The 20,598-nt window shown below is 42.3% G+C and overlaps 1 protein-coding gene and 1 non-coding gene across 3 annotated transcripts in view; both read left to right on the top strand.

The window, feature by feature from the left end:
• Nucleotides 1-18,697, top strand: part of htr2cl1 (5-hydroxytryptamine (serotonin) receptor 2C, G protein-coupled-like 1) — a 136,748-nt gene extending 118,051 nt beyond the window's left edge. For both annotated transcript variants that reach the window (XM_013914600.1, XM_013914599.1), the window contains exons 5-9: nt 530-730; nt 12,933-13,096; nt 13,201-13,354; nt 15,881-16,113; nt 17,051-18,697. In XM_013914600.1, the coding sequence (XP_013770054.1) occupies nt 530-730; nt 12,933-13,096; nt 13,201-13,354; nt 15,881-16,113; nt 17,051-17,647 (1,349 nt within the window). In that variant the 3' untranslated portion in view covers nt 17,648-18,697. The remainder of the gene's footprint in view (nt 1-529; nt 731-12,932; nt 13,097-13,200; nt 13,355-15,880; nt 16,114-17,050) is intronic.
• Nucleotides 6,549-6,621, top strand: trnak-cuu (transfer RNA lysine (anticodon CUU)). Its single transcript has one exon. It is a non-coding gene; the product is annotated as a tRNA-Lys (tRNA).
• Nucleotides 18,698-20,598: the final 1,901 nt, after the last annotated feature.

Here is a 20,598-nt window from a genome sequence, read left to right as displayed (position 1 = left end):
GATTTTTACACATAATTTTGGTGTAATCGCCCTGTACAGATGATAGCTATGGGACATAAAACACAATCTAAATTAAACCTTATATTCATAGTGGGTTCATTGATATGCAAACTGATAATCTACTCTTAAAATCTAATTCCCAGCCATTAAATTAGACATCTAAATAACTCCGCCTAAGCCTAATCATAATTTTTACAATAAACCAGAGAAATGCTGTAATCAAACTATCACATTTATCTGATTTTTCACAGAAACTTGGAGCTGCATGTAATTTGCATTCTCCCTTTGATGTACTCTAATTATTTAACATTTAGTCAGCCTCTCCATGCTGCATCTTAAGCCCTCAAAGTCTGCTAACCCTGATGCCATTCACTCAGCCAGACTCCTAGAATCGATTGAAAAAAATGAATTACTGCTTTTAAAGTCAAGAGCAGCAACCGCTGCCCATGAAAAAACAACAGGCAGCTTATTATTATTTACATCACCTGGCAGCACGGTAATCTTTCATGTTCTCTCTCAATTCTTCCAGACTACGCCTGGCCCCTCCCCAGTGCTCTGTGTCCGATCTGGATCTACCTGGACGTGCTGTTCTCCACTGCCTCCATCATGCACCTCTGCGCCATCTCCCTCGACCGATACGTCGCCATCCGCAACCCTATAGAGCATAGCCGCTTCAACTCTAGAACCAAAGCCATGATGAAGATCGCTGCAGTGTGGACCATATCTATAGGTCAGCATTTGCATGTTAATACATAAAGGTAGATTTGGCTCCTTTTCCACAGGCACTGTTAGATTCCTAATTAAAAATATTTCAGTTGGTTAGAAGTGTAAGTGATGGCGTAATTATACATAATTGTGCTGTTTATATATATATATATATATAAGAGGTGGAGGCCACTTGACAACATGAATATCACAAATACTCCAATTTCAGCCAACAAAACTGCTGCACAGGCTTTAGGATGGACTGTTAGTTAAATTACCCGTGCAAATTATCACATTAAGACTGCTCCAAAAGGCACCAACATCACAGAAGTGGTCAGATCTAATGAGTAGCTGGCTAACAGACAGCTGGTTAGCAGACAGCTACTGGTTTAGCAAATTAGTGTAAAAGATACACGTAACTACCATGACATCATCCATTATTATTATCTCTCCACTCCGCTACATACTCCATATGTACAGAGTGGAGAGATAGTCTCTCACTCAGAGAACCAAGGTTACAATGTAACCGTACAGTTTGTGAAGCCATGTTTTGAAGCCTCGACACGGTTGTTTTCACCGTCACCATCTTGGTTTTAAAAAAAATGGAAGTGATGAGGACAAGAGTGAAACGGCTTGCTCACTGGTTAATGTCATGTAAACCACAAGTCATTGTTTAGTGAGCGCACCACTTCCTTTTTGAAACATAGTCTCCAACTCAGATTAACAAAATACACTTATATTTTTTACTTCCTATGACCAAAGATTTGTGGCTCAGCACATAAACTCAGCAGCAAACTGTTTACAGAGGCTTGGACAGCAAGTGGTTTTGCCAAAGACTTGTGAAGGACTGGACATCTATGTACCAAGTCTTCCACCATACAGCCTTTTTTTTCAGGCTAAACTATATAAACAGGACAGAGCAAATCTTTTATTTGAATGAACTGTTATGTAAATGTGCCGCCATAAGGGACGGCCAGAGTTTTATGACTTTACGACTTTGTTAACAACTCGTGACAAAGCGCTTACAGACCAACATCTTTGACTCATCCCACCATGTTGATTGGTGTTGTTAATCAAGAAAAACATGAAGTATATGAGGCTGTTACTGTAGCAAAACAATTTGTCTGTGTGAGCATGTGCAATCAGATTTGTAAATGTGTTAAGAAATCTGTAAGTGTGCACAGTGATAATGGTTGAAAAGTCTAAAAATCTTTGTTGACGCACTAAGAACACAGACAAGTCATCAGTTAGAGCTCCTGGTTTAGATTCCATGATCTAAACCAGGGGTCCCCAATCCCAGTCCACGAGGGCCGGTGTCCCTGCAGGTTTTAGATGTGTCCTTGATCCATCACAGCTGATTTAAATGGAGAAATTGCCTCCTCAACATGTCTTGAACTTCTCCAGAGGCCTGGTAATGAACTAATCATGTGATTCAGGTGTGTTGACCCAGGGTGAGATCTAAAACCTGCAGGACACCGGCCCTCGTGGACTGGGATTGGGGACCCCTGATCTAAACCTTTCTGGATATTATCTGTGAGTTAATTAGTCTCTGAACACGTTCTGCTTTTGCGCTGGGGTTGTTTCTCTTTTTTTCTTTAATTCAGTGAACTGGCCTTTCATCTTCACACATCTATAAATGAGCACAATGAAGAAAATACATTCTACCTTTGTGTCGTTTTGTGGTCAACTGCAAGACTGGATTTTTATATTGCACCCCTGTTAATTTAGCCGACCCCTACAGGTACACATGGAGAGTTTCGAGACTGATGACTGTTGTTAAATTTAATGACTTTTCAGAATCCCCCTCGCAGTGTCTCCAAAGGTCCTATCAGTGCCCCTCCTGACTTTATGAAGCAGTGGGAACCCTCTCAGTTTGTTGACGCTCAAAGCGTCTGGCTGTGTGTTGTTACAGTTGGAAGTGATTTGCATCACAGACTTTTTACTCCCCAAAGGTGATCGCAGCACTTTTCTTATTTGATTTTGTTAGAAGCTAGGATGAAAATATGCGAATAAATTAATTTTGTCATCTTGAAATGTAATTGTTGTTGGTAGCCAGAAGATATGCCGTGGAGTTATTGACACTTCATATATATATATAGACACTGCAAGTCAACATTCATATGTGGATTCCTAAAAGATGACTTTAAATGTTTTACCACAAGGATTTTAGAGGGAATTGTGGCTTTGCTGGAGTAAAAGCAGTCATCTCATATAATCTTATGATTTTTATTTTATTTTTCGTTGTTATTTTAAAGGGACAGTACACCCCCAAAAAACAATTCGACATATTTTTTCCTCTTGCTTTTATAATGTTCATAAATAGGTGTAGATATGATTCTCTTGCCAAATTTTGAATCAGGAAAAATTCATCTCAGCAACAATTTCTCTTTAAGAAATCACAACCCGGTTTCATTTAAAAGCTGCTTCCTCTCTGCTGAACTGCACCTGCAGCTGGGTAACATTACAGCTCAGCCAAGGGTGTTTAAATCTTCTCATGCTGTCGCAAGCAAGAGCTTCCCACCACACATACTTCTCAACCCACTGTCTCCCTACTGGGAGTCAAATACTGACATTTTGTAAAAATCACTGGCATCTCGAAATGATGCACAAAACATCCTTTGCCATCTGCGTCATGACGAAACAGGTTTAGGCAATATAAAAGACATGCCTCGCTCCCAACTCTCAATTTTAAACGCACTGGCTAAGGCCTGATTGAGATTCTGCAGTTACATTGTAGGTTAAGGAGTAGATTCGCAGCTGAAGCATAATTCAGGCATATGGCGTCAGTCGCACAGGTGTAGAAACCAGTCAGTAAGTCCCCTATCAGCAAGGAAAATATGTCTCAAGCTAGATTGCTTTGGTTACTGTCAGCTTGCTGCGGTTGCCCGTGGTTTGGATATAAATGGAAATTGTTTGCCTTCAAAGTAAAGAAGAGCTGCTTGCAAAAGCAGCTTAGGGTGGGGGGAAAGGAGGGTTACTTTCCAGTCTTCCGTGACTGAAACTTTAGCAACTGCTTTCCAACAGGAACCGCTCACTATCAGTCCCACTTTTCTTTAGAGATCGTTCTTTGCCAGGAGGTTGCAGACTAGTCTCTGGTACCTGCGCTCTCAGCAGTGGTATAAATGGCACAGAGCTGTTGGGATGTCACCGTCTTACATGCAAAGCAACCAGTGTGGCAGATTAGGACAGATCAGGGATTGAAACAGTGACCTTCCGGTTACAGATACGCTTCCCAAACCCCCTGAGCCACAGGGGGCGTGTGTTGCACAGAGGAAAGTATGACCTCCCTGTGAGGAAAGTGATGAGGGATCAAATGACTTTTAAAACTTTTCCCTCAACCCTCCCTCGCTCTGTCTGACCTCCGGCTCCTGTTGATGTTGTTCTGAGCCCTTTAACACCCACGAGGGCTTCAGGTCTTGACACACACATACAAGGGTGAAAGTGCGTACCGCTACTGTATGTCCTCGACCCCCAAAGCAGCTATGCAAAGTCACTGCATGCGTGCATAAACTCCACCTGGGCATCGATTGTTGCTGCATTTAAAGTCACGGTGTCACAGAACAAAATCCACAGGCTATCAGGTTTCCTGTGTGGGGATTTAATACGTGTTTCACTAAGAAATAAGTGAATCAAAAAGCGTCTAATGAAGGGCAAAGGTTTGTTATCTTTTGGTTGGATGCAATTAAATGTTCGGTCGTGTCCTAATGATGAAACATTTTATTAAAGGTTAAAGCTGTTGAGACTATCAACAGCTAGCCTCGTGTTGACAAATAAGTTGGTTTGTGAGTGCTTAAGGCCAAAAAGTGTGCCAAGCTATGTGCTCACAGTGGCTCGGTCAAAAAGTCCCAAAAGGTAAAACACAAGCTGTATCGATTCCAGGACTCAACTTAGTTATCTGCAATTTTTTCATCTTATCACACACTGATACAAAAAACATGTATTTCTTTGCCCGAGTTGAAGAAAAGAGATCAAACATCATTAAAGTTTTATATAGTGCCTCTTTTCACTTTCTTTATTCTTTTATGCCCTTTTATGTGGAAAACAATCTACTCCTCCTAACCAAAGATGATTGAGTGATCCATCTTAAAAGGGAAAATAGTATTTATGAGTCTTTTAATAGTTTCCTACATAATACATTCTTCCATCAGGTAAAAAGTTGTTTTGCTGACAGGGATTACTTCCTGTGAGCTACATTGACAGACTGAGTTGATTGATGCCTCCAGATAGCAGGTAGGTTTTTACTTTTCTGTCCTTTCTTGCTCTGCACTCATTCGCATCCGGCTTTAAATCAGAAGAAATTGCTCTTTTCCTGCTGGCATTTCCTTGACCCCTCAAGAGGTTCTGCACCACAATGTTCAGCTGTGATTGAGGTCTGAGAGGGCTTACAGAGATCAATGCTAAAGGATTAACAAAGAAACACCCAAACAGAAGATGTTTTCTGCTTCTTGTTGACTTTTTACTTTCTAGCATTCGTGTATCTTCCGGCTTTTTTCCCGCTGTCCATTAGAGCTAATGTGTGTCCTCTCAAGTATCTGTGTGAACACAACCGTTTTCTCATTGGTGACAAATTAAAAATGCAGAGCAGGCGGTTTGCATGAATGACCTCAGTCTGTTTTGGTCCGAACTGACAGCTGTTACATATTTAGATGCACTTGTACTGCTCAAAGGTTTGAGGCTAATTTCTATAAACTGATGTCATCTGGAGCATAAGGACAACATTTTGGGTACTGGGAGCTCTATGTTCTCTTTTTGTAGTCTAAAATGTGCTGACCCATCATGTTAAAGCAGCTAGTTGCAGTCTGAGTGATGACCAAAAGATGGAATACATTTACTGAAATGCAGTCATATTCTGGTGACGGCTTAGTGACCACTAAATGGGACTCTGAGTCTTGGCCCAAATATTTGATGGCTACATTGAAACACTGACCCCAGAGATCATCAGACTGAATTCAGTGAGTTTTGTGAGATTTGTTCATCTTTCTGGCATTTAGTTGTTTAGGAAGGGTGGGGACGGCGGGGGGGTTAGGAGTGACGGCGGTGTATTGAGATGTGAGAGATTTGCGACATTTAGCGCAAATCTTGTGTAGTTAGTGTTTAGTGTTGTCAATAGTTTTGTTGTGTGTGTCAGAACAATGAGGCGACTGCTGAATGTTACAGGTGTTACAGCAGTGATACATCTCCTGCTGTCAGGCCTGCAGGTATCAGGCTGTTGTTCTCCTTTATCTCATAGTGGACAGAAATGGTTTTCTGGAGTGGCACAAATAATTTGTTTGGCATCAAATTTGATGCAGAACAGCTGATTGTTCTGTAAATTCAGTTAAACAGCTGCAAGAAACTTTGTTGTTTGCAAAACTCAGTTACTTTTTTGAAGAAGTAACTATGTAATTAATTGCCCAACATCGGTCATTATTTACTGTATTTTGCAGACAGAGTTACAGGACTCTCTCCCAGACCACAGACTCATACTCATAATACAAATCAGAACTTTATTAAAAAAAACAGAGGAAGAAAAAGAAAGTTGTGTTTTCAAAGTTGGAGTTCAAGTTATTTTTACTTCCAATAGTGTTAACATACTACACAGGTCATGAAGATTTTTTTTAATTTTCATTGTAAGTGGGCTAAAACAGTTAATTAAAAGTAGTCTAACATAAATGTAAATGCTGTAATTTGATTATTTTAATAAACCATGAAACTTGGATGGATTCGATGCTGGCGTGACCACAGTGCACACGTCTGCTGTTGCTCACAGTGGTCCAAGGGACCGCTCACGGACTTTGTGTGTTTGCGCAGACACATGAAAAATTAGAGGAAACATTACCAGTGCGGTTTCACTAGGTGTGCAAGCCCTGCTAGCTCAGTCGGCAGAGCATGAGACTCTTAATCTCAGGGTCATGGGTTCGAGCCCCACGTTGGGCGGAGCTATTTTAAGACAGAAGTTATCAAGAAACTCTGAAGTCCTGGATTCAGCTGATTTTGTTATGACCTTGTTATTCCAGACATGTGAACTGCCAAAACTTCTGCTTCATAGAGGTTCTCACACATGCTTACAGTTAGACGCAGATCATCATCTGGAAGGTGTAAAGGTGTGCTTGATTTTCTATAGGACTGCACAGAGTCCTGTGAAAGCTTTCTTTTTCATCTGTAACTGAGTCAGATGCTCTTTCCTCGATGGAAAATAAATATTGGTGCAAATGCAAATCATGTCTTTATGACCTTCTGGTGCCGATCAGTCCTCACGTGGACATTTTTGCTAATATGATTCTTCAGAAGGTTTTTGGTCAAGTCTCAAGTCAGTGCTTTATGAAGTAAAATCTGGGCAAAGTCAGATTTCGCAGGCTGAGGTTGGCTCTTGCTGTCATGATTGACATGGTAAAAATGAACTTGAGCTGGCAGAGCAAGCACAGAGAAAGGTTGAAATAAAAGCAAGTTTAATGAAGGATAATAAGAAAAAAAACCACATACGTTTTTATATAGCTCTACCTCGGGATCCACATGGTTTTAAGGTGAAATTAATTAATGAGGTGAATCACAGCTTTTATTTAGATTCACCTGATTGCTCGCTCTAAATGAGAAAAACACCAGATGGAGGCAATTGTTTATTCTCCTTGCGTGATGCATTTTAAAACTTACATTTACTCTCTTGGTCTGAAGTTTATCGCCATGCTCTGCAGACATCTCTATAAGACTAAGAGCATCTGTTAGCAAACTGAAAACAAAATACTAAAGGTTATATTTCAGCTTTCCAACGTAGTGAGTATTTTATTTATGATTGTTAGTTTAAAACAATCACTGCAGGGTCGTTTGGCTCTCGGCGAAGGCACTCGCACTTTTTCTCCTCTCCTCCTTCCCCTTATCTTCCCTGCTTAGCCTCTTACTGTATGTCCTTGTCTAGTCTCGTGTATTTTTGTATTACTTTTCCCTGGAACACCCTCTCACAATCTGTTCTCTAAACCTAAAAGAGAATTATGGATTTGATCAACTGGTCTCTGAATGCTATTGACACCCTTTTCTTAACGAGAAGTCTGGGCTCAGGAGAGCCCGAGTGCCCTGGAGGGACTTTCCCTGCCAGATACGCAGTGACGCAGTGGATGGGTGGCAGAAGTGGAGGATCGTGTGCCTGGTGGGACTGTCGATCGAGGACGCTGAAGATATCTACCTATTCGGAACCATGATAACAGGGTTCTTGCTGATCGGAGCTGGTTTGGCCCTGACTTATCGGAGAATTAAGAAAGCGGAACCAGCTGTTCAAACCCACCCAAGGCTGCCCGCTGGGATTGAAACGATGGGACGGGGCGCGACTTCTCAGAAAGGGCTCACTGAGTGCAGCGTGGTTAAGATCTTGAAGAAGCTTACGGCTGCCGTGAATACTCAGAATAAGAACTCTGAGCTAAAGTTGGATCACATCGTGGAGCAGCTCACTGCGGTCGTGAGGTCTCAGAATCGGCTCTTTGAGCACAAGAATGACAAGACCACGGAGTGCAAGTTTGATAACATCATGGAGAAGCTCACGGCTCTCCAACGGGAGATTGAGAGACCAGTGTCGGTGTCGGAGTGTTAAAGAACAGCTTTGAAATTCTCATGAGTTATTCGCACAAAAGAAAAATTACCATCATAATGCGGCTATCCCTTCGGCGCTAGCTGTGGGCTCAAGGCTGGAGCTGAATAAAACTCTAAACGACTGTGTTTAGACTGTTCTTCCCACTGCATGCAAGGCCACCTGGGTTGGCTTGTAGACTGTTTACTTAGCCAGGTAGGGCGAAGGACACTGAACTATGGACACGCACACACATACATTTACACTGACAAGCACTCACTCATCCCCCTCCCCTTCCAACGCCTTCGATGCTTGTTGCCTCCTGGGGAATACGGGCGGGTCTGGGCCCGCGCTGGAGAGTCGGCGCAGTGGCAGGATGGCTGCTGTGTTGCCTGGGATTACTCCTCATCCCCTACACAACCCTGTTGCTGGTCACGTGCTCTATAATGTTGTACTGTGGACATTTATGTGCTTTCTGTGCAGAGGTGGTTTTTTTGTTTCCTGTTCTCATGCTGTCCTCCAGCCCAGCATGAGTAGAGGTCTCTTTTTTTCCTCTTATACTTTCGCATTGTAGTGTACATTTCAGTGGTTTTTCTGTAATGCAACCGTTCTCTGACTTGTATCCCCATCTGATGTCTGTGTTGTATGTGTAAGGTCGGGAGGCGGGTTCATTCCACTGCAGGGCAACCTGCCACTGCATGTGGTGAATAAAATTTGAACTTGAACTTGGTGCAAAAAGTCTAATCCCAGAGTTCCAGGCTCGTCTCTTGTAGAGAACCTTGTGGATGGTTTTAGCATCTATAACAACTCAGTGTCACCTTTAATAAACTCTTAGTGAAGTTGTTCCTTTGATCTCAAGGAAATCTCCAAAAGAACAGGGCTCTGCAGATGTAGCCAGCTGTTCATTTTCTCCCATTTGTTTAGAAATTTTGTTTTCCTTTGTCATGTCCCATTTTACCCAGGTGGCCTGTGTTCAACTCCCAGTATGGGAATTGTCCTTTTTTACTGAGATCTATATGAAACTGAACTTTGTGGAAGAACTGGCCTGGCAGAGGGATCAAGCTTGAAAATATGTACTGCAGGTTAGGGGTGCCTAAGGCCCGAGGTGAAACTGGACTAATAAGTAAAGAGAGTCTATCTAAAAAGTGGAAGGAGTAATTTGAGAAGCTCATGAATGAAGTGATGAGTGAATCAGGAAAAGAATGAAAAGTGCAAGAACAGTTGTTTAAATGCCATAGGTATGGAGATATGAAGGAGAGAGTGTAACATGGTAGACTAATGTGCCTGTGTTAATTCAGCTCCATATTATTGTGTGAAGTTGCACTGGGTTGGGAGTGGTTTTGTGTGTGTGTGTCACATTTTTGGTGAGCCAATGGCTGGAATGGGGTTGGACTAATTAGAGGCAGGTGTACTTTGATTGCACTGATACACTGGTCTACTTATAGCCCACACTACAAACACTGCTGTGTCGTTTTGTCTCTCTGTGCAGGTATGTAATGTGATGAAATCAGATATGTTTGGGATGGATGGGTTTTGTGCTATGAATTCTATAGTGAAAGTGTCATTTTGTCTCTCTGTGCAGGCCAGGGCCTATTATATGCCACAGCCTAAAGGCAGCAGAGTTGCAGAGGCTGGAGTGACCACTGGCTATATGCTTGCAGGGTGGTGGGTCTCCAAGGACAACTTCTAACCCTGTTAAAGGCAACACGTGGAGTGCACCTGGCCGTGTGGCATAGCTGGCTCTGGCCTTGGGACTGTGTGTTTTTTATATGATTCATAAATGGGACACTGGACTGTTTTATCTTTTATCTCTTGATATTTTTTGTCAATAAATTATCTTTTAGAATTTTATTGACTGTCATCTTTTTGCCCATGACTGAGACGGTTGGTCAGACCTAGAATCTTTCTTTGGGTGTGTTACAGAGAGGGCCTGCAATTTTTATATATATTTTTTTCAGCCTTTTACTGGCTTTATTACACAGATACAGTGAAGGCTAACAAGAAAGCAGAGGGGGAGACATGGAGCAATGGGTCGGACTCAAACCCGAGCCAGCCGCTCGCAGCCATGCAGCGTATGGTCACCTGCTCGTCCAACTGACCTAAACCAGCACCCAGGGGCTTCAATCTTTGGGGAAAAAAATGTCAAATATTAGTAGCTAGCTAACACTACAGCTTGCAGTGGGATGTGTTGGTTTAAAGTTGAAATAATTAAAAGGTAAGATAATCAATTTAAATCATTATCTAACAGCATGAATAACAAATAGAGTTGTTAGCTAATCGTAACGACAAACTGGGACAGCTAAACATAACCAACAGCTATTAAACGGAGTCGTAGAATCAATTTGTGGATAGATTTCTAAAATAGTAAGCCCATAGTTAGGTGGAAATACTGGAAACATTTTTCTAACCATAACTGAAAGTAGTGCAGATCGAGTTTAAAAGAAGTTGAAATAAAGATATTTGATTGTGAGAGGTGGTGTTAATAAAGTTCATCATTGAGTCAACCTGAAGGACATTATAAGCAAAAAGCTGGGAGCCGTTGGTCTACACACTGTGTGCGACCAAGACCGCTGGACAGCCTCTTTATTCAACTCTATTTACATTCATAAGTTATTTGGACATTCACAAAAGTAAAATGTACTTTTAATGCGGACAAATTCATCCTTCTGGGCAGCGTGTGTGTGCAGTCGATTGCAACGATTGCATTAGGGGAGCCGCTACGACTCCAAATTGCATTTTGATGTTGGCCCGGTCGCCAGCAGTCCGGGAGAAAACGATAGATCTTGCACTTACGCCTGCCCACACTTCTGGCATTAAACAGCTAAAAGGGGACCGAGATGTGCGACCAGTCTGTAAAACAGTGCTGTTGCCTGTAGAGCTTTAAAACACGTCGCTGCTTCTCCCCTCGGTATCTCCGTTCTGAAACAGAGCCCAGGGCAGCAGACACTTTTAACACAAGCGCTCTTTGAAATCAGAAACGGCACATTAGTCAGTGTTATTATCATAGGTCAGAAAATCAGCTCTGTCTCAAAGGATGCCTCTCACCTCAGGCTTTTATCAGCAGTATCCTCTAACAGCACCAAAGCACCGCTATAAACATCCATTACACACTGATAGATTTCTACAGATCCAGCTCTCATTTAATATATTTAATGTGTTATTCTAGAGCACCTTATAGTTATTTACTTTCATTATCATAAAAGGAGCGTGTTCACGGACCGGGGGTACAAACCACCAAATGTGTTTTCAGAGATAATGTTGCATTTTCTAGCCATGATTTATGATTATTACTCTGAAAATGACCCTCTGTGTTTCCAGGTAATGACTCCGGCTCTGAGCATTTAAAGTAACCTAACGCTAAAACTGAGTGGAAAGTGGTGTTGTTTCAGGTGTAATTAATCATTACCTTAAAAACTGCAATGGGAATTTGCAATAGGAATCATTAGATACAGCTTTAGTTACTCGATGCATGGAGTGAAAAATGGTGTATACAGAACCAGAACATTAATACAACCTGCATGAGATTCCAATCAGTACATTCAGCTTTGTGCCTCCAAATGTCTCTGACACCTGCTGGGGTGTGGATGTGGGACCTCTGGGGATTTTCTGTGGTGGCTGGCATCATGGGGTTTGCAGTGAATACTCTGGATTCTGTTGCAGGGCGGAGCTTCTGCTAATCGGGCTCATTTCATTGCATTCCAAGTATGTTTGGTCAGATTGGCATCTGGGGAGTTTGGAGTGAAAAAATGTGGCTCTTTGTTATCTTCCTTGTAGTTTTTTCCAACATCACACTGTATATTATCCTGCTGGGCGATGCCATTCCTGCCTGGTGCTTTTGGAGTGTATATTAGGTTCATGTCAAACTAACATTTGCTTGAATGTCAGGTCCAGCAGTTCCCCAGCATACCACTGTTTCAATTTACATTCTAACTCATTGGTATTCATCTTTTGCTTGTGCTGTGGCTGTGTAATATAACAACACTACAAAGACAAATCCTAAAAATTGCCCTTATTGTTCATATTTTGTTCCCATTCACTCTTCTAACACTCTTAATAACATTTTAATGGTCATCCAGCTCCACATTTATATTACTGGACTGCAGCACAGTAGCTTGTTTTGGACATCCTCTGTCCAAAACAAGTTGTTTTAGCTCCTCTTCCTTCAAGCCGTCTTTCTTCTGATGGGCAGTGCCTCACAGTCAAAATATTTGGCGAAATAGGTGGTGCTTCTGTGCTCAAAGAAGACCTGAGAAGACCACACAGAACCTAGAGTAGAGAAGGAAAACTATCTGAACCCAAGGCAGAGCCACAATCATCTTTAGGGTTTGTGGAGAAAACATCCAATGAGGAGCAGGAGTGAAGATGCATTGTTGATGCCAAAGGAGAATGGCAAGACTGGCAAGAAAGGCAACTGCAAGTTTAATAACAATTTGTCACAACCAAGGTCTGCAGAAGAGCGTCTTGAGCTTTGAAGCAGATGAGCTACAGCTACAGAAGACCACACAGGATGCCACTTCTGTCAGCTAAGAACAGAGGCTACAGTTCACATGGAAAAAAATATATGCCATGCAGCCTTTCCTTTTAATAACCTAGGAAATGAGGGAGGGGCATGCACCAAAATGTTCCCACAAAATATTACAAATGAAAGATGTTCAGACTTTTCTCCTGCTACCCTCGTTCTTTCTTTCTGTAGGCGTGTCAATGCCCATTCCAGTGATTGGCCTGCACAACAAGGACAAGGTCTTCGTCAACGGCAGCTGTGTCCTCAACGAGGAGCGCTTCGTGCTGATTGGCTCCTTTGTGGCCTTTTTCATCCCGCTCGTAATCATGGTGGTGACATACTGCCTCACCATACAGGTAGGGCTTTTTTTTTCGTGTTTGTGCGATTGCTCTTCTTTGCAACATGCATCTGTTGTAATGTCTTTACTTTACTGCCTTCATCTATGTCCCCTCCCCTTCAGGTGCTTCAGAGGCAGGCCACAGTCTTCCTGTATGAGGCAAAGACTTCTTCCCAGCAGCCTTTGCACACACCAGCAATGGGAAATACATTGCAGCCTCCACCCAGCACCTTCCACCTTCCTCAGATCAATACACTTGCTCCTCCAGACTCACAAGGTAAACACCTACCAGGACTTTACTGCACCTGTATGTCAGCAGGAAAATCTCCCACTAACTTAACCAATGAATTTATGGTAAATACATGGATTTATTCTTGAAAGTATTAGCAAATAACACACAACCACAGACACATAATTATTGTTAGTGATTTTGTTTTCATGTATTTTATGCTGGTATCCCAGCATGTTTTACTTTCTGAAGGATTTGAATCACTCTAAGTATTAAACCCTCCAGCAATTAAACAAGAAGAAGCACAAAACAAATTGATGGATTTTTATTTTTCCACTCTTGAGATGTTTGAGTCATACCGCCTAAGCATGGCATATTTCAATTTGTGTTTTAATAATGAAGAAGGCCTCCACAGCAGCTCAGCACCAACAGTATGCTTCATTGCACACACACCCTAGGTTTCTTATTCGACTTGGTCTTTAGCTTCAGGGCCTTCAACACTTTCATTATTGGTATGACAAGACTGTACAAATGCAGATAATCAATTTCTAATTAACATAAGGTAAAATTATGATACTGGAGGTTCCTCTGTAAGTGATGTGTGTCTGTGCTCTTTCAACATATCCCTGTGTTAAGACACATAAGAAAGCTCTTCACTTTGAGTAGCTCCATTTTTGATATGGGAAAGGTTGAAACCCAGCCTCTGAGACTCAAGCATGTGGATCCATGACAAGTAAAGCAGCAGCTAAAAGAATCGTCTCTTCTGACTGTACAACAAGTTCTTACCCTGTTTGTCAAATCATGGCCTAGAAACTAGAATCGTGTTTGGGATATTTTTATTTTTTCAAAATTAGGTTGGCCATTGTTTCCCTATTTTGTGGTACTCTGTCCTGGACGTCGCTCTATCAGAGAGTTGTCAGGACATTTTCTGGCTCAGGTGGGTGAGCATGACTCATCGGTGTACAGTAAAGGCAATGGGTCGATCTGCCTGTTACTTCTGATTGTATTGATTGATCCCCTAATTGAGTCTGTTTACATTTATTATGAACAGAAGTAGCAGAAGGGTCCCACTTCAGTGACCTCAGGATCTCGTCTCTGCTTTTTGTGGATGATGTGGTTCTGTTGGCTTCGTCAGGCGATGGCCTCCAGGTCACGCTGGAGCGTTTTTTAGCCGAGTGTGAAGCGGCAGGAATGAGAATAGTGAGGAGGGTACACTCTGGGTCAGGGATGAGTTGCTGCTGACGTGTTTTGCCGTGGGCTTGTTCACGAGTGACGGGGAGCGGGAGATGGACAGACGTAGTGTGGCGGCATCAGCTGACTCCACTCTGGATGCCTCACATTGCACAGTGTAGGGAACGGCAATGATTTGCCCATGAATGTTTAGGGAGTTTTGCTTTCAATTTGCTTTCGGTTTTAAGCAATTTCATTGTTGCTCATTTAATTATGGAAAGTCCAAAACATGATTGATATTCAGTTAACTGTGCAGCTGTATCCTTGTTTATCAGTTATGTGAACGTCGGCTGTTTTCACACAAATATGTGAGCTAAGCACTCAAACAGGTTGAACGACTTTGGTCTGGTCACAAGAGTGGATACATAGAGCCCCTTCTCTCTTATGTGATGAAGCAGCTCTTGGAAATAGCTTCAGATCACAATTCTGGCATCTTCAATCCATTTCACGTCTTTAGAAGCCTGCAGGCCATCCAGGCTGAAGGCAAAAGATCAACTTATCCCGAAGGAAGGGTAGACCTAAACCTACAGGGTGTACCTGATGTAACAAGTCTGCTTATCTTTCAACTTTTGATATCAGGTATTCCCTTATTAAATGCATCTGCTCTCTAAGTTTAGTTATGCATGAGAAAACCCATAACAGATGTTTTTCAGGTTTATGATACTAGAAATAATGAGCTTGGTCTACACCTCTCTACAAGGCAAGTGCTTCTATAATTACTGTATGTTCTTGAAGTGCATAATTACAGGATTCCCAGAAGGATTTCTCGATACCTAAGAGTTTGTATTGTCATCGTAAATCACGTGTAGGCCACGTTGCTCAGCGGGAATAACAGAAGGACAAAGCTTTGCAAAAAAGTTTCTCCAGCTCCGAGCACTTACAGTGGGTAAGGCGAAACAGAAAGCACACTTCGTCAGCTGTTTCCTGAGATGTTGTTGTGCTGCTGAGAAAACAGCATCTATCTGATCTGATCAGTTTGGGCGCCACTCGGACGTTTCCCATTCCAGGCCAAGCCTTGGCTTCTCCAGTTCAGATAAAATTGCATGATACTGCAGTCTCTGCCCATTTTCCATCTTATCCTCTCTCCAATCGCAGACACAGAAAATTGAAAATGAAACATTCAGCTCGTGCCTTAACTTTTCATCTCGCCTCTACCCTACAAAATATCAGCTGCAGTGTTAATAGAAAACTTGACATTCTTTCATTGGCTGGCTGTACAGGCAGCAGTTTTCTGGTTGACACATAATGATAACATGTGCAAGTCCAGCCATTCAGCTTTCCACTAAAACATTTTAAAGGCAAAAGTTTGAAATTTAAATGGTTGTTTTTTTGTCCCTTGCTCAGAGTTGAAGGTCCCGCCTCCTCAAAGCAGACGAAACACCTTGAGCTGCCTGAAGGGCACAGAGCCCAGCATTCTGCTCAGCGCCTCCACCTCAGATAGCATCAGCATCATTCCCAGCTCTGAGGTGGCGTCCCAGCTCAGCTCGCCGGCAGCTGGACCGGGCCGGAGCGACGCGTCAAGTCACGGTCGCCGGGGGATGATGCAGGCCATAAAAAATGAGAGACGGGCCTCAAAGGTGAGAATAAAAAGATTAGTACGTGTAATCAGGGGGTAAATGATAAATGTGCAATAAGTACACCCTCTTAAAGTTTTAATGGTTTACAAAGCAGGACATTAAAAAGTATATATTTGGTCTTAAACACAACCTGAGATGAACAACAACTGAAGTCTGTAGAGTCTGCGAGTCTGAGATCAACCTCTACAAAAGCAGATGTTTTGTGTCATGCAACAGGACAATGATCCCAAGAATAGCAAAATCCACACCCCAACAATTTCAATTTCGGAATGCTTTGGTGGAAAAACCTCTAAAGCTTTCAAACAAAAGGCTTTTTACCTTGGTCTTACTTTGGTTGTGCTGTGTTAAAATTAAATAAAGTTACCATTAGGTTAAAAAGGTGATTCCTGAGTAATAATCCTCAGGCATACACCATCAGCGGTGTAGTCAAAAACGTTCAAATAGTGCTCAGACTAGAAGTAAATACTTAAAAGTGTGCCACTGTTTGACCACTAGGGGTCAGTGTACACAGCAAATTGGATGTGTTTGCCAAAAGGTTGCCTTATACAGTTGTTATAGCATACTGTAGCCTTTTCTGATTTGCATCCAAAGTCTGAAAACTATTTAATGTCTCGTTTAATGCCTCATCATCACTTCTCTTCTGAATGGCGTGTTTCTGTGCCAGACACTTTGAGTAAAAAGACTTGGAGTCGCTGAATGTGTGACTTGGGCTTGGCATTGTCCTCTGAAAATTCAGGTTAACTCTGGATGAAAACCAAAGCCCTCTTATATCTGTAAAATAAGTTTAAATCCTACTAGAAGTGGTGCAATCGCTGGGATATTGAAAGAAAAAGTACGTTTCGGTTGGAAGGAATTCAAACTGGCAAACTTTCTATTCACTATCTTCTTCTTATTCTTTCTTTCCTCCTCTTCCTTTTCCCCCTCTCTCTTCTTCTAGGTTCTAGGAATCGTCTTTTTCCTCTTCCTCATCATGTGGTGTCCCTTCTTTATCACCAACGTCACCTTCGTCTTGTGCAGCAACTCCTGCAACGAGTCACTGCTCCACGACCTCCTCAACGTCTTCGTCTGGGTGGGTTACATCTCCTCTGGAGTCAACCCTCTGGTCTACACCCTCTTCAATAAGACCTACAGGAGAGCGTTCTCCAGCTACATCAGGTGCCAGTACAAAGTCGGGGCCAACGCAGCCAGCCAGGGTTGCAAAACCCTCCTCGTCCCGCCGCCATGCCCTTCACACGCCGTGACTCCTCTTCTTATGGGCGATCACGGGAAGTCAGGTGTGGACCGCAACAGTAACTGTCGCAATGGCGGTAGGGGGGATAACGGGAGGCTCGCAGTGGACCCGGAGGACACGACGGACGATGGGACGCAATTCGGAATAACCTCGCAGAGCATTTCGGAGTGCCAGAACATTTGCATGCTTTCAGAAACAGAGCCGGAAACGGAGCTGGAGCCGGAGCTGGAGCCGGAGCTGGAGCCGGAGCTGTCACTCATCAGCTACAGCCCTGCCCCGAGAGAACACACAAGCAGCGTGTGACTGTGTGCATCCGGTCAGTTTTAGTCTTCTGCAACCTGCAGATGCTGTTCCAAGCAGGGCTGGTGCTTGGACACGACAGCTTTTCTACTGGTTTCAACTGTAGTGAGGACTCTTACTGGGAAAAGGACTAGTCTCTGCTGACAAGCCTTTTTCTCCGTACTATGTCCATCAATGTGGAAAGAAACCGGAAGAGTTAATATTTCGGGTTGGAAAGGTAGAATGAAAACCAATATTTCCAGTGTGCTTGTTTTGTAAATGTTGGCTTTCATAACATTAATAGAAAACAAAGGCATCCACCAGGCCTTTACCTGTACATCTAAGCACTCATCAGTGGCAAGATGTGGGGGCTCCTCATGGCATTGACAATACCAGCTGAGATCCACTGAAAGGGATGAAGTGAAGAGGTCGGTGGAGAGCCAGCTCTCGTCAACCTAGCATTAAGTCAAGTGGCCCTTCACGGAGTCCCACAGACGCAGGTTACAGAGTCAAGCACCAACCGGGAGGCCACTGGGGTCAATCTACGCCTTCAAGCCTTCACACAGAGTCAAAATGCAGTCCGAGCTCGGGTCCACGTGGATTCCCTCCACACCAAGCAAACTAAACCAAATATATTTTTGTGCCGGTCGAGCTTGACAACAACAGCAGTCCTGAGAGCCATCTGAATGAACCTCTCCAGCATGTTTAATGAAACTATTCAGCCGACAGGAGGGGGATGTTTCTCTGAAGGAAACTGCAGTTGAAGCGTGTCTGAGGGGACCAACATAAAGGAATGTACTACCGCTGGTCTCTGGTGGACTCACAGTGCCATCTAGTGGTCACATGACTCAGAGAGGTCGCCTCTTACCCTCCCCCTTTCTCCTTTATTGGACTGAACAAGGGGGATACAAGAGCTAAGAAACAAGGTGCAGGCCTTTGGCTTAACACAGCTGACAGGCTCTGGCTTCTGTTGACCAACAGAAACACTTTGCAAAATGCTAAATTCACTACTTCCACAGGTTTTTAACTCAAAGCAACCAATGAAATCTTAAATAAAAGTAAAACAGTCTAAAAGGAATGCATTATATGTAATTTTTTTATGTTAAGTTGAACTCTTTTCATGTTTACACTCATTACTCATTCCCACTCTTTTCTTTATACAAGCCAAACGGGGAAATGTATATCTTTTGCATTCACCCATTAAAACAAGACTACAGTGTAACGTAGCCTCATGCAAATAAATGAAAAGTTTGAGTCAAAGCAGGTTTGATTTTTGATTGATTTGCCACAACTTATATGTGACTTTAATCTTGACTATATCCCAAACTAATGAGCATGCATATCATATTATCAGGTTGCGCATCAGGATTTTCATATCATCTACAAGCACAAATCTTCGCAATTTGATATTCTGGGCATCTGTGAAGGACACATCCTTGAATTGAAAAGAACCTCTGTGTCATCTACTTTAAAAAAGAAAAGAATGAGGGATTTGTATTCAAGGACAGTTATTAATTTAGTCCTGTTTCAGTCATTCTGCAGGCTAAAACCTGCTTGAAGGGTAGAGTGAAGGCCAAAAAAGTAAGAAATTAAAGAACACTAATGGCTTTGTTTGCATATAAATCAACAAATTTTAGTAATAATCGAAGAATTACACTGAAACTAAAGCTCCAATGATGGTTTGCTTGGCAGTGTTTCAACCCTGCACTGAGTCAGACTCTCTGATCTTCTACAGCTTCACAGTAACTCACAGTTAAGACCAAGTAGCTTTGGATTTCATCCGTGAGACGGACAGAAAGTCGATACCCTAAGAGACAAAGTCCCCAACACTCAGAGCCCTGTCACTCTGACTCCACCTCTCTCACTCCCACTTTCCCTCCTCCCACATTTTTATTGACATCTGACAAGACGGCATGCTTCATCCACTCTGGATGAAATACCTGCAGTTTGATTTTCTCATGAACAAATTCACAAATTTATCCGAGATAACAGAGGACATCATGAGGTAATTCTAATCGGCCCGATTCTAATTCCTGCTAGAAATACCTCAGCTTTTAGTTTTTACTGTCAAGGCATTCACATTTAACGAACGATCCATTTACAAAATCGATGAAGAACAGCCTGAGATGGCCTGAAAAAGGAACTAGATCTTCAAAAATATGTCTTAGTTCTGGTCGACCGTCACTGCAAAGAAATCCCAGGGTCATAAATCAAACAAAAGACACAGCTCACTGGTTTTACACAAACTTGGTTTGGTGTGACAGACCATTAATAACATCTTTGTCAGGAAGAAATAATCAGCAGTTTGTCCAGTCGCTCTCATGGCAGTTTGTAAAACTTTGTGTTAAAGACAAAAATTCCTTCTCTGCACCCTGAACGTTGTTCAAAAACACTCGGCCAACCAGGATGGGATCCATTTGCTGGGACGATTCTGGACAACACCCCTAATGTAGACTATATAATCTTAAGTCAAAGACGCAGTCAAAGATGCAGATAGGTAATACAGCACTAGCTTTACAAACCTGCTTGTTTTTATTGATCCAATGTGTCCTGTGGAAGTAAAATACCCAAAATGCTGGATGGAGAACTTGTTTTAAAACAGCAAAGACTAAGTATCTGCAACACTCTGCCTTACAAAAGATATAATACTGTGTGGAGTTTGAAGGTCAAGTTCATGCTTTTCATCAAGAACTTCGCCTCTTAGAAGATAAGATATGAATGTATAAAGAAGATTTAACCTTAAATTAAAAGTTGGGCTAAATTTACTGGAGTTTTTCAAAGTAAAACAAAATCACAGTGCTTCTCCATAAAAGAAAACAATACTAGAAAGATGGCTATTTAGTAGAAAAAAGACCCTTAAAATGAAAGATGAATACTTTGCATTATTGGAAAATCTCTTTCCATCCACTGTTTCCACTTTATTGACCAGTCTTTGTTCAATCTGCCTCGTTTTTCTAAACGAATACTTTCTAAAA

This window comes from Pundamilia nyererei, unplaced genomic scaffold (genome assembly GCF_000239375.1).
Source record: "Pundamilia nyererei isolate P.nyererei 1_Seehausen unplaced genomic scaffold, PunNye1.0 scaffold00209, whole genome shotgun sequence".
NCBI classification, from domain to species: Eukaryota; Metazoa; Chordata; class Actinopteri; order Cichliformes; family Cichlidae; genus Pundamilia; species Pundamilia nyererei.
Note: the sequence above shows the minus strand (reverse complement) of the source record. Positions and strands in the feature narration are given on the sequence as shown.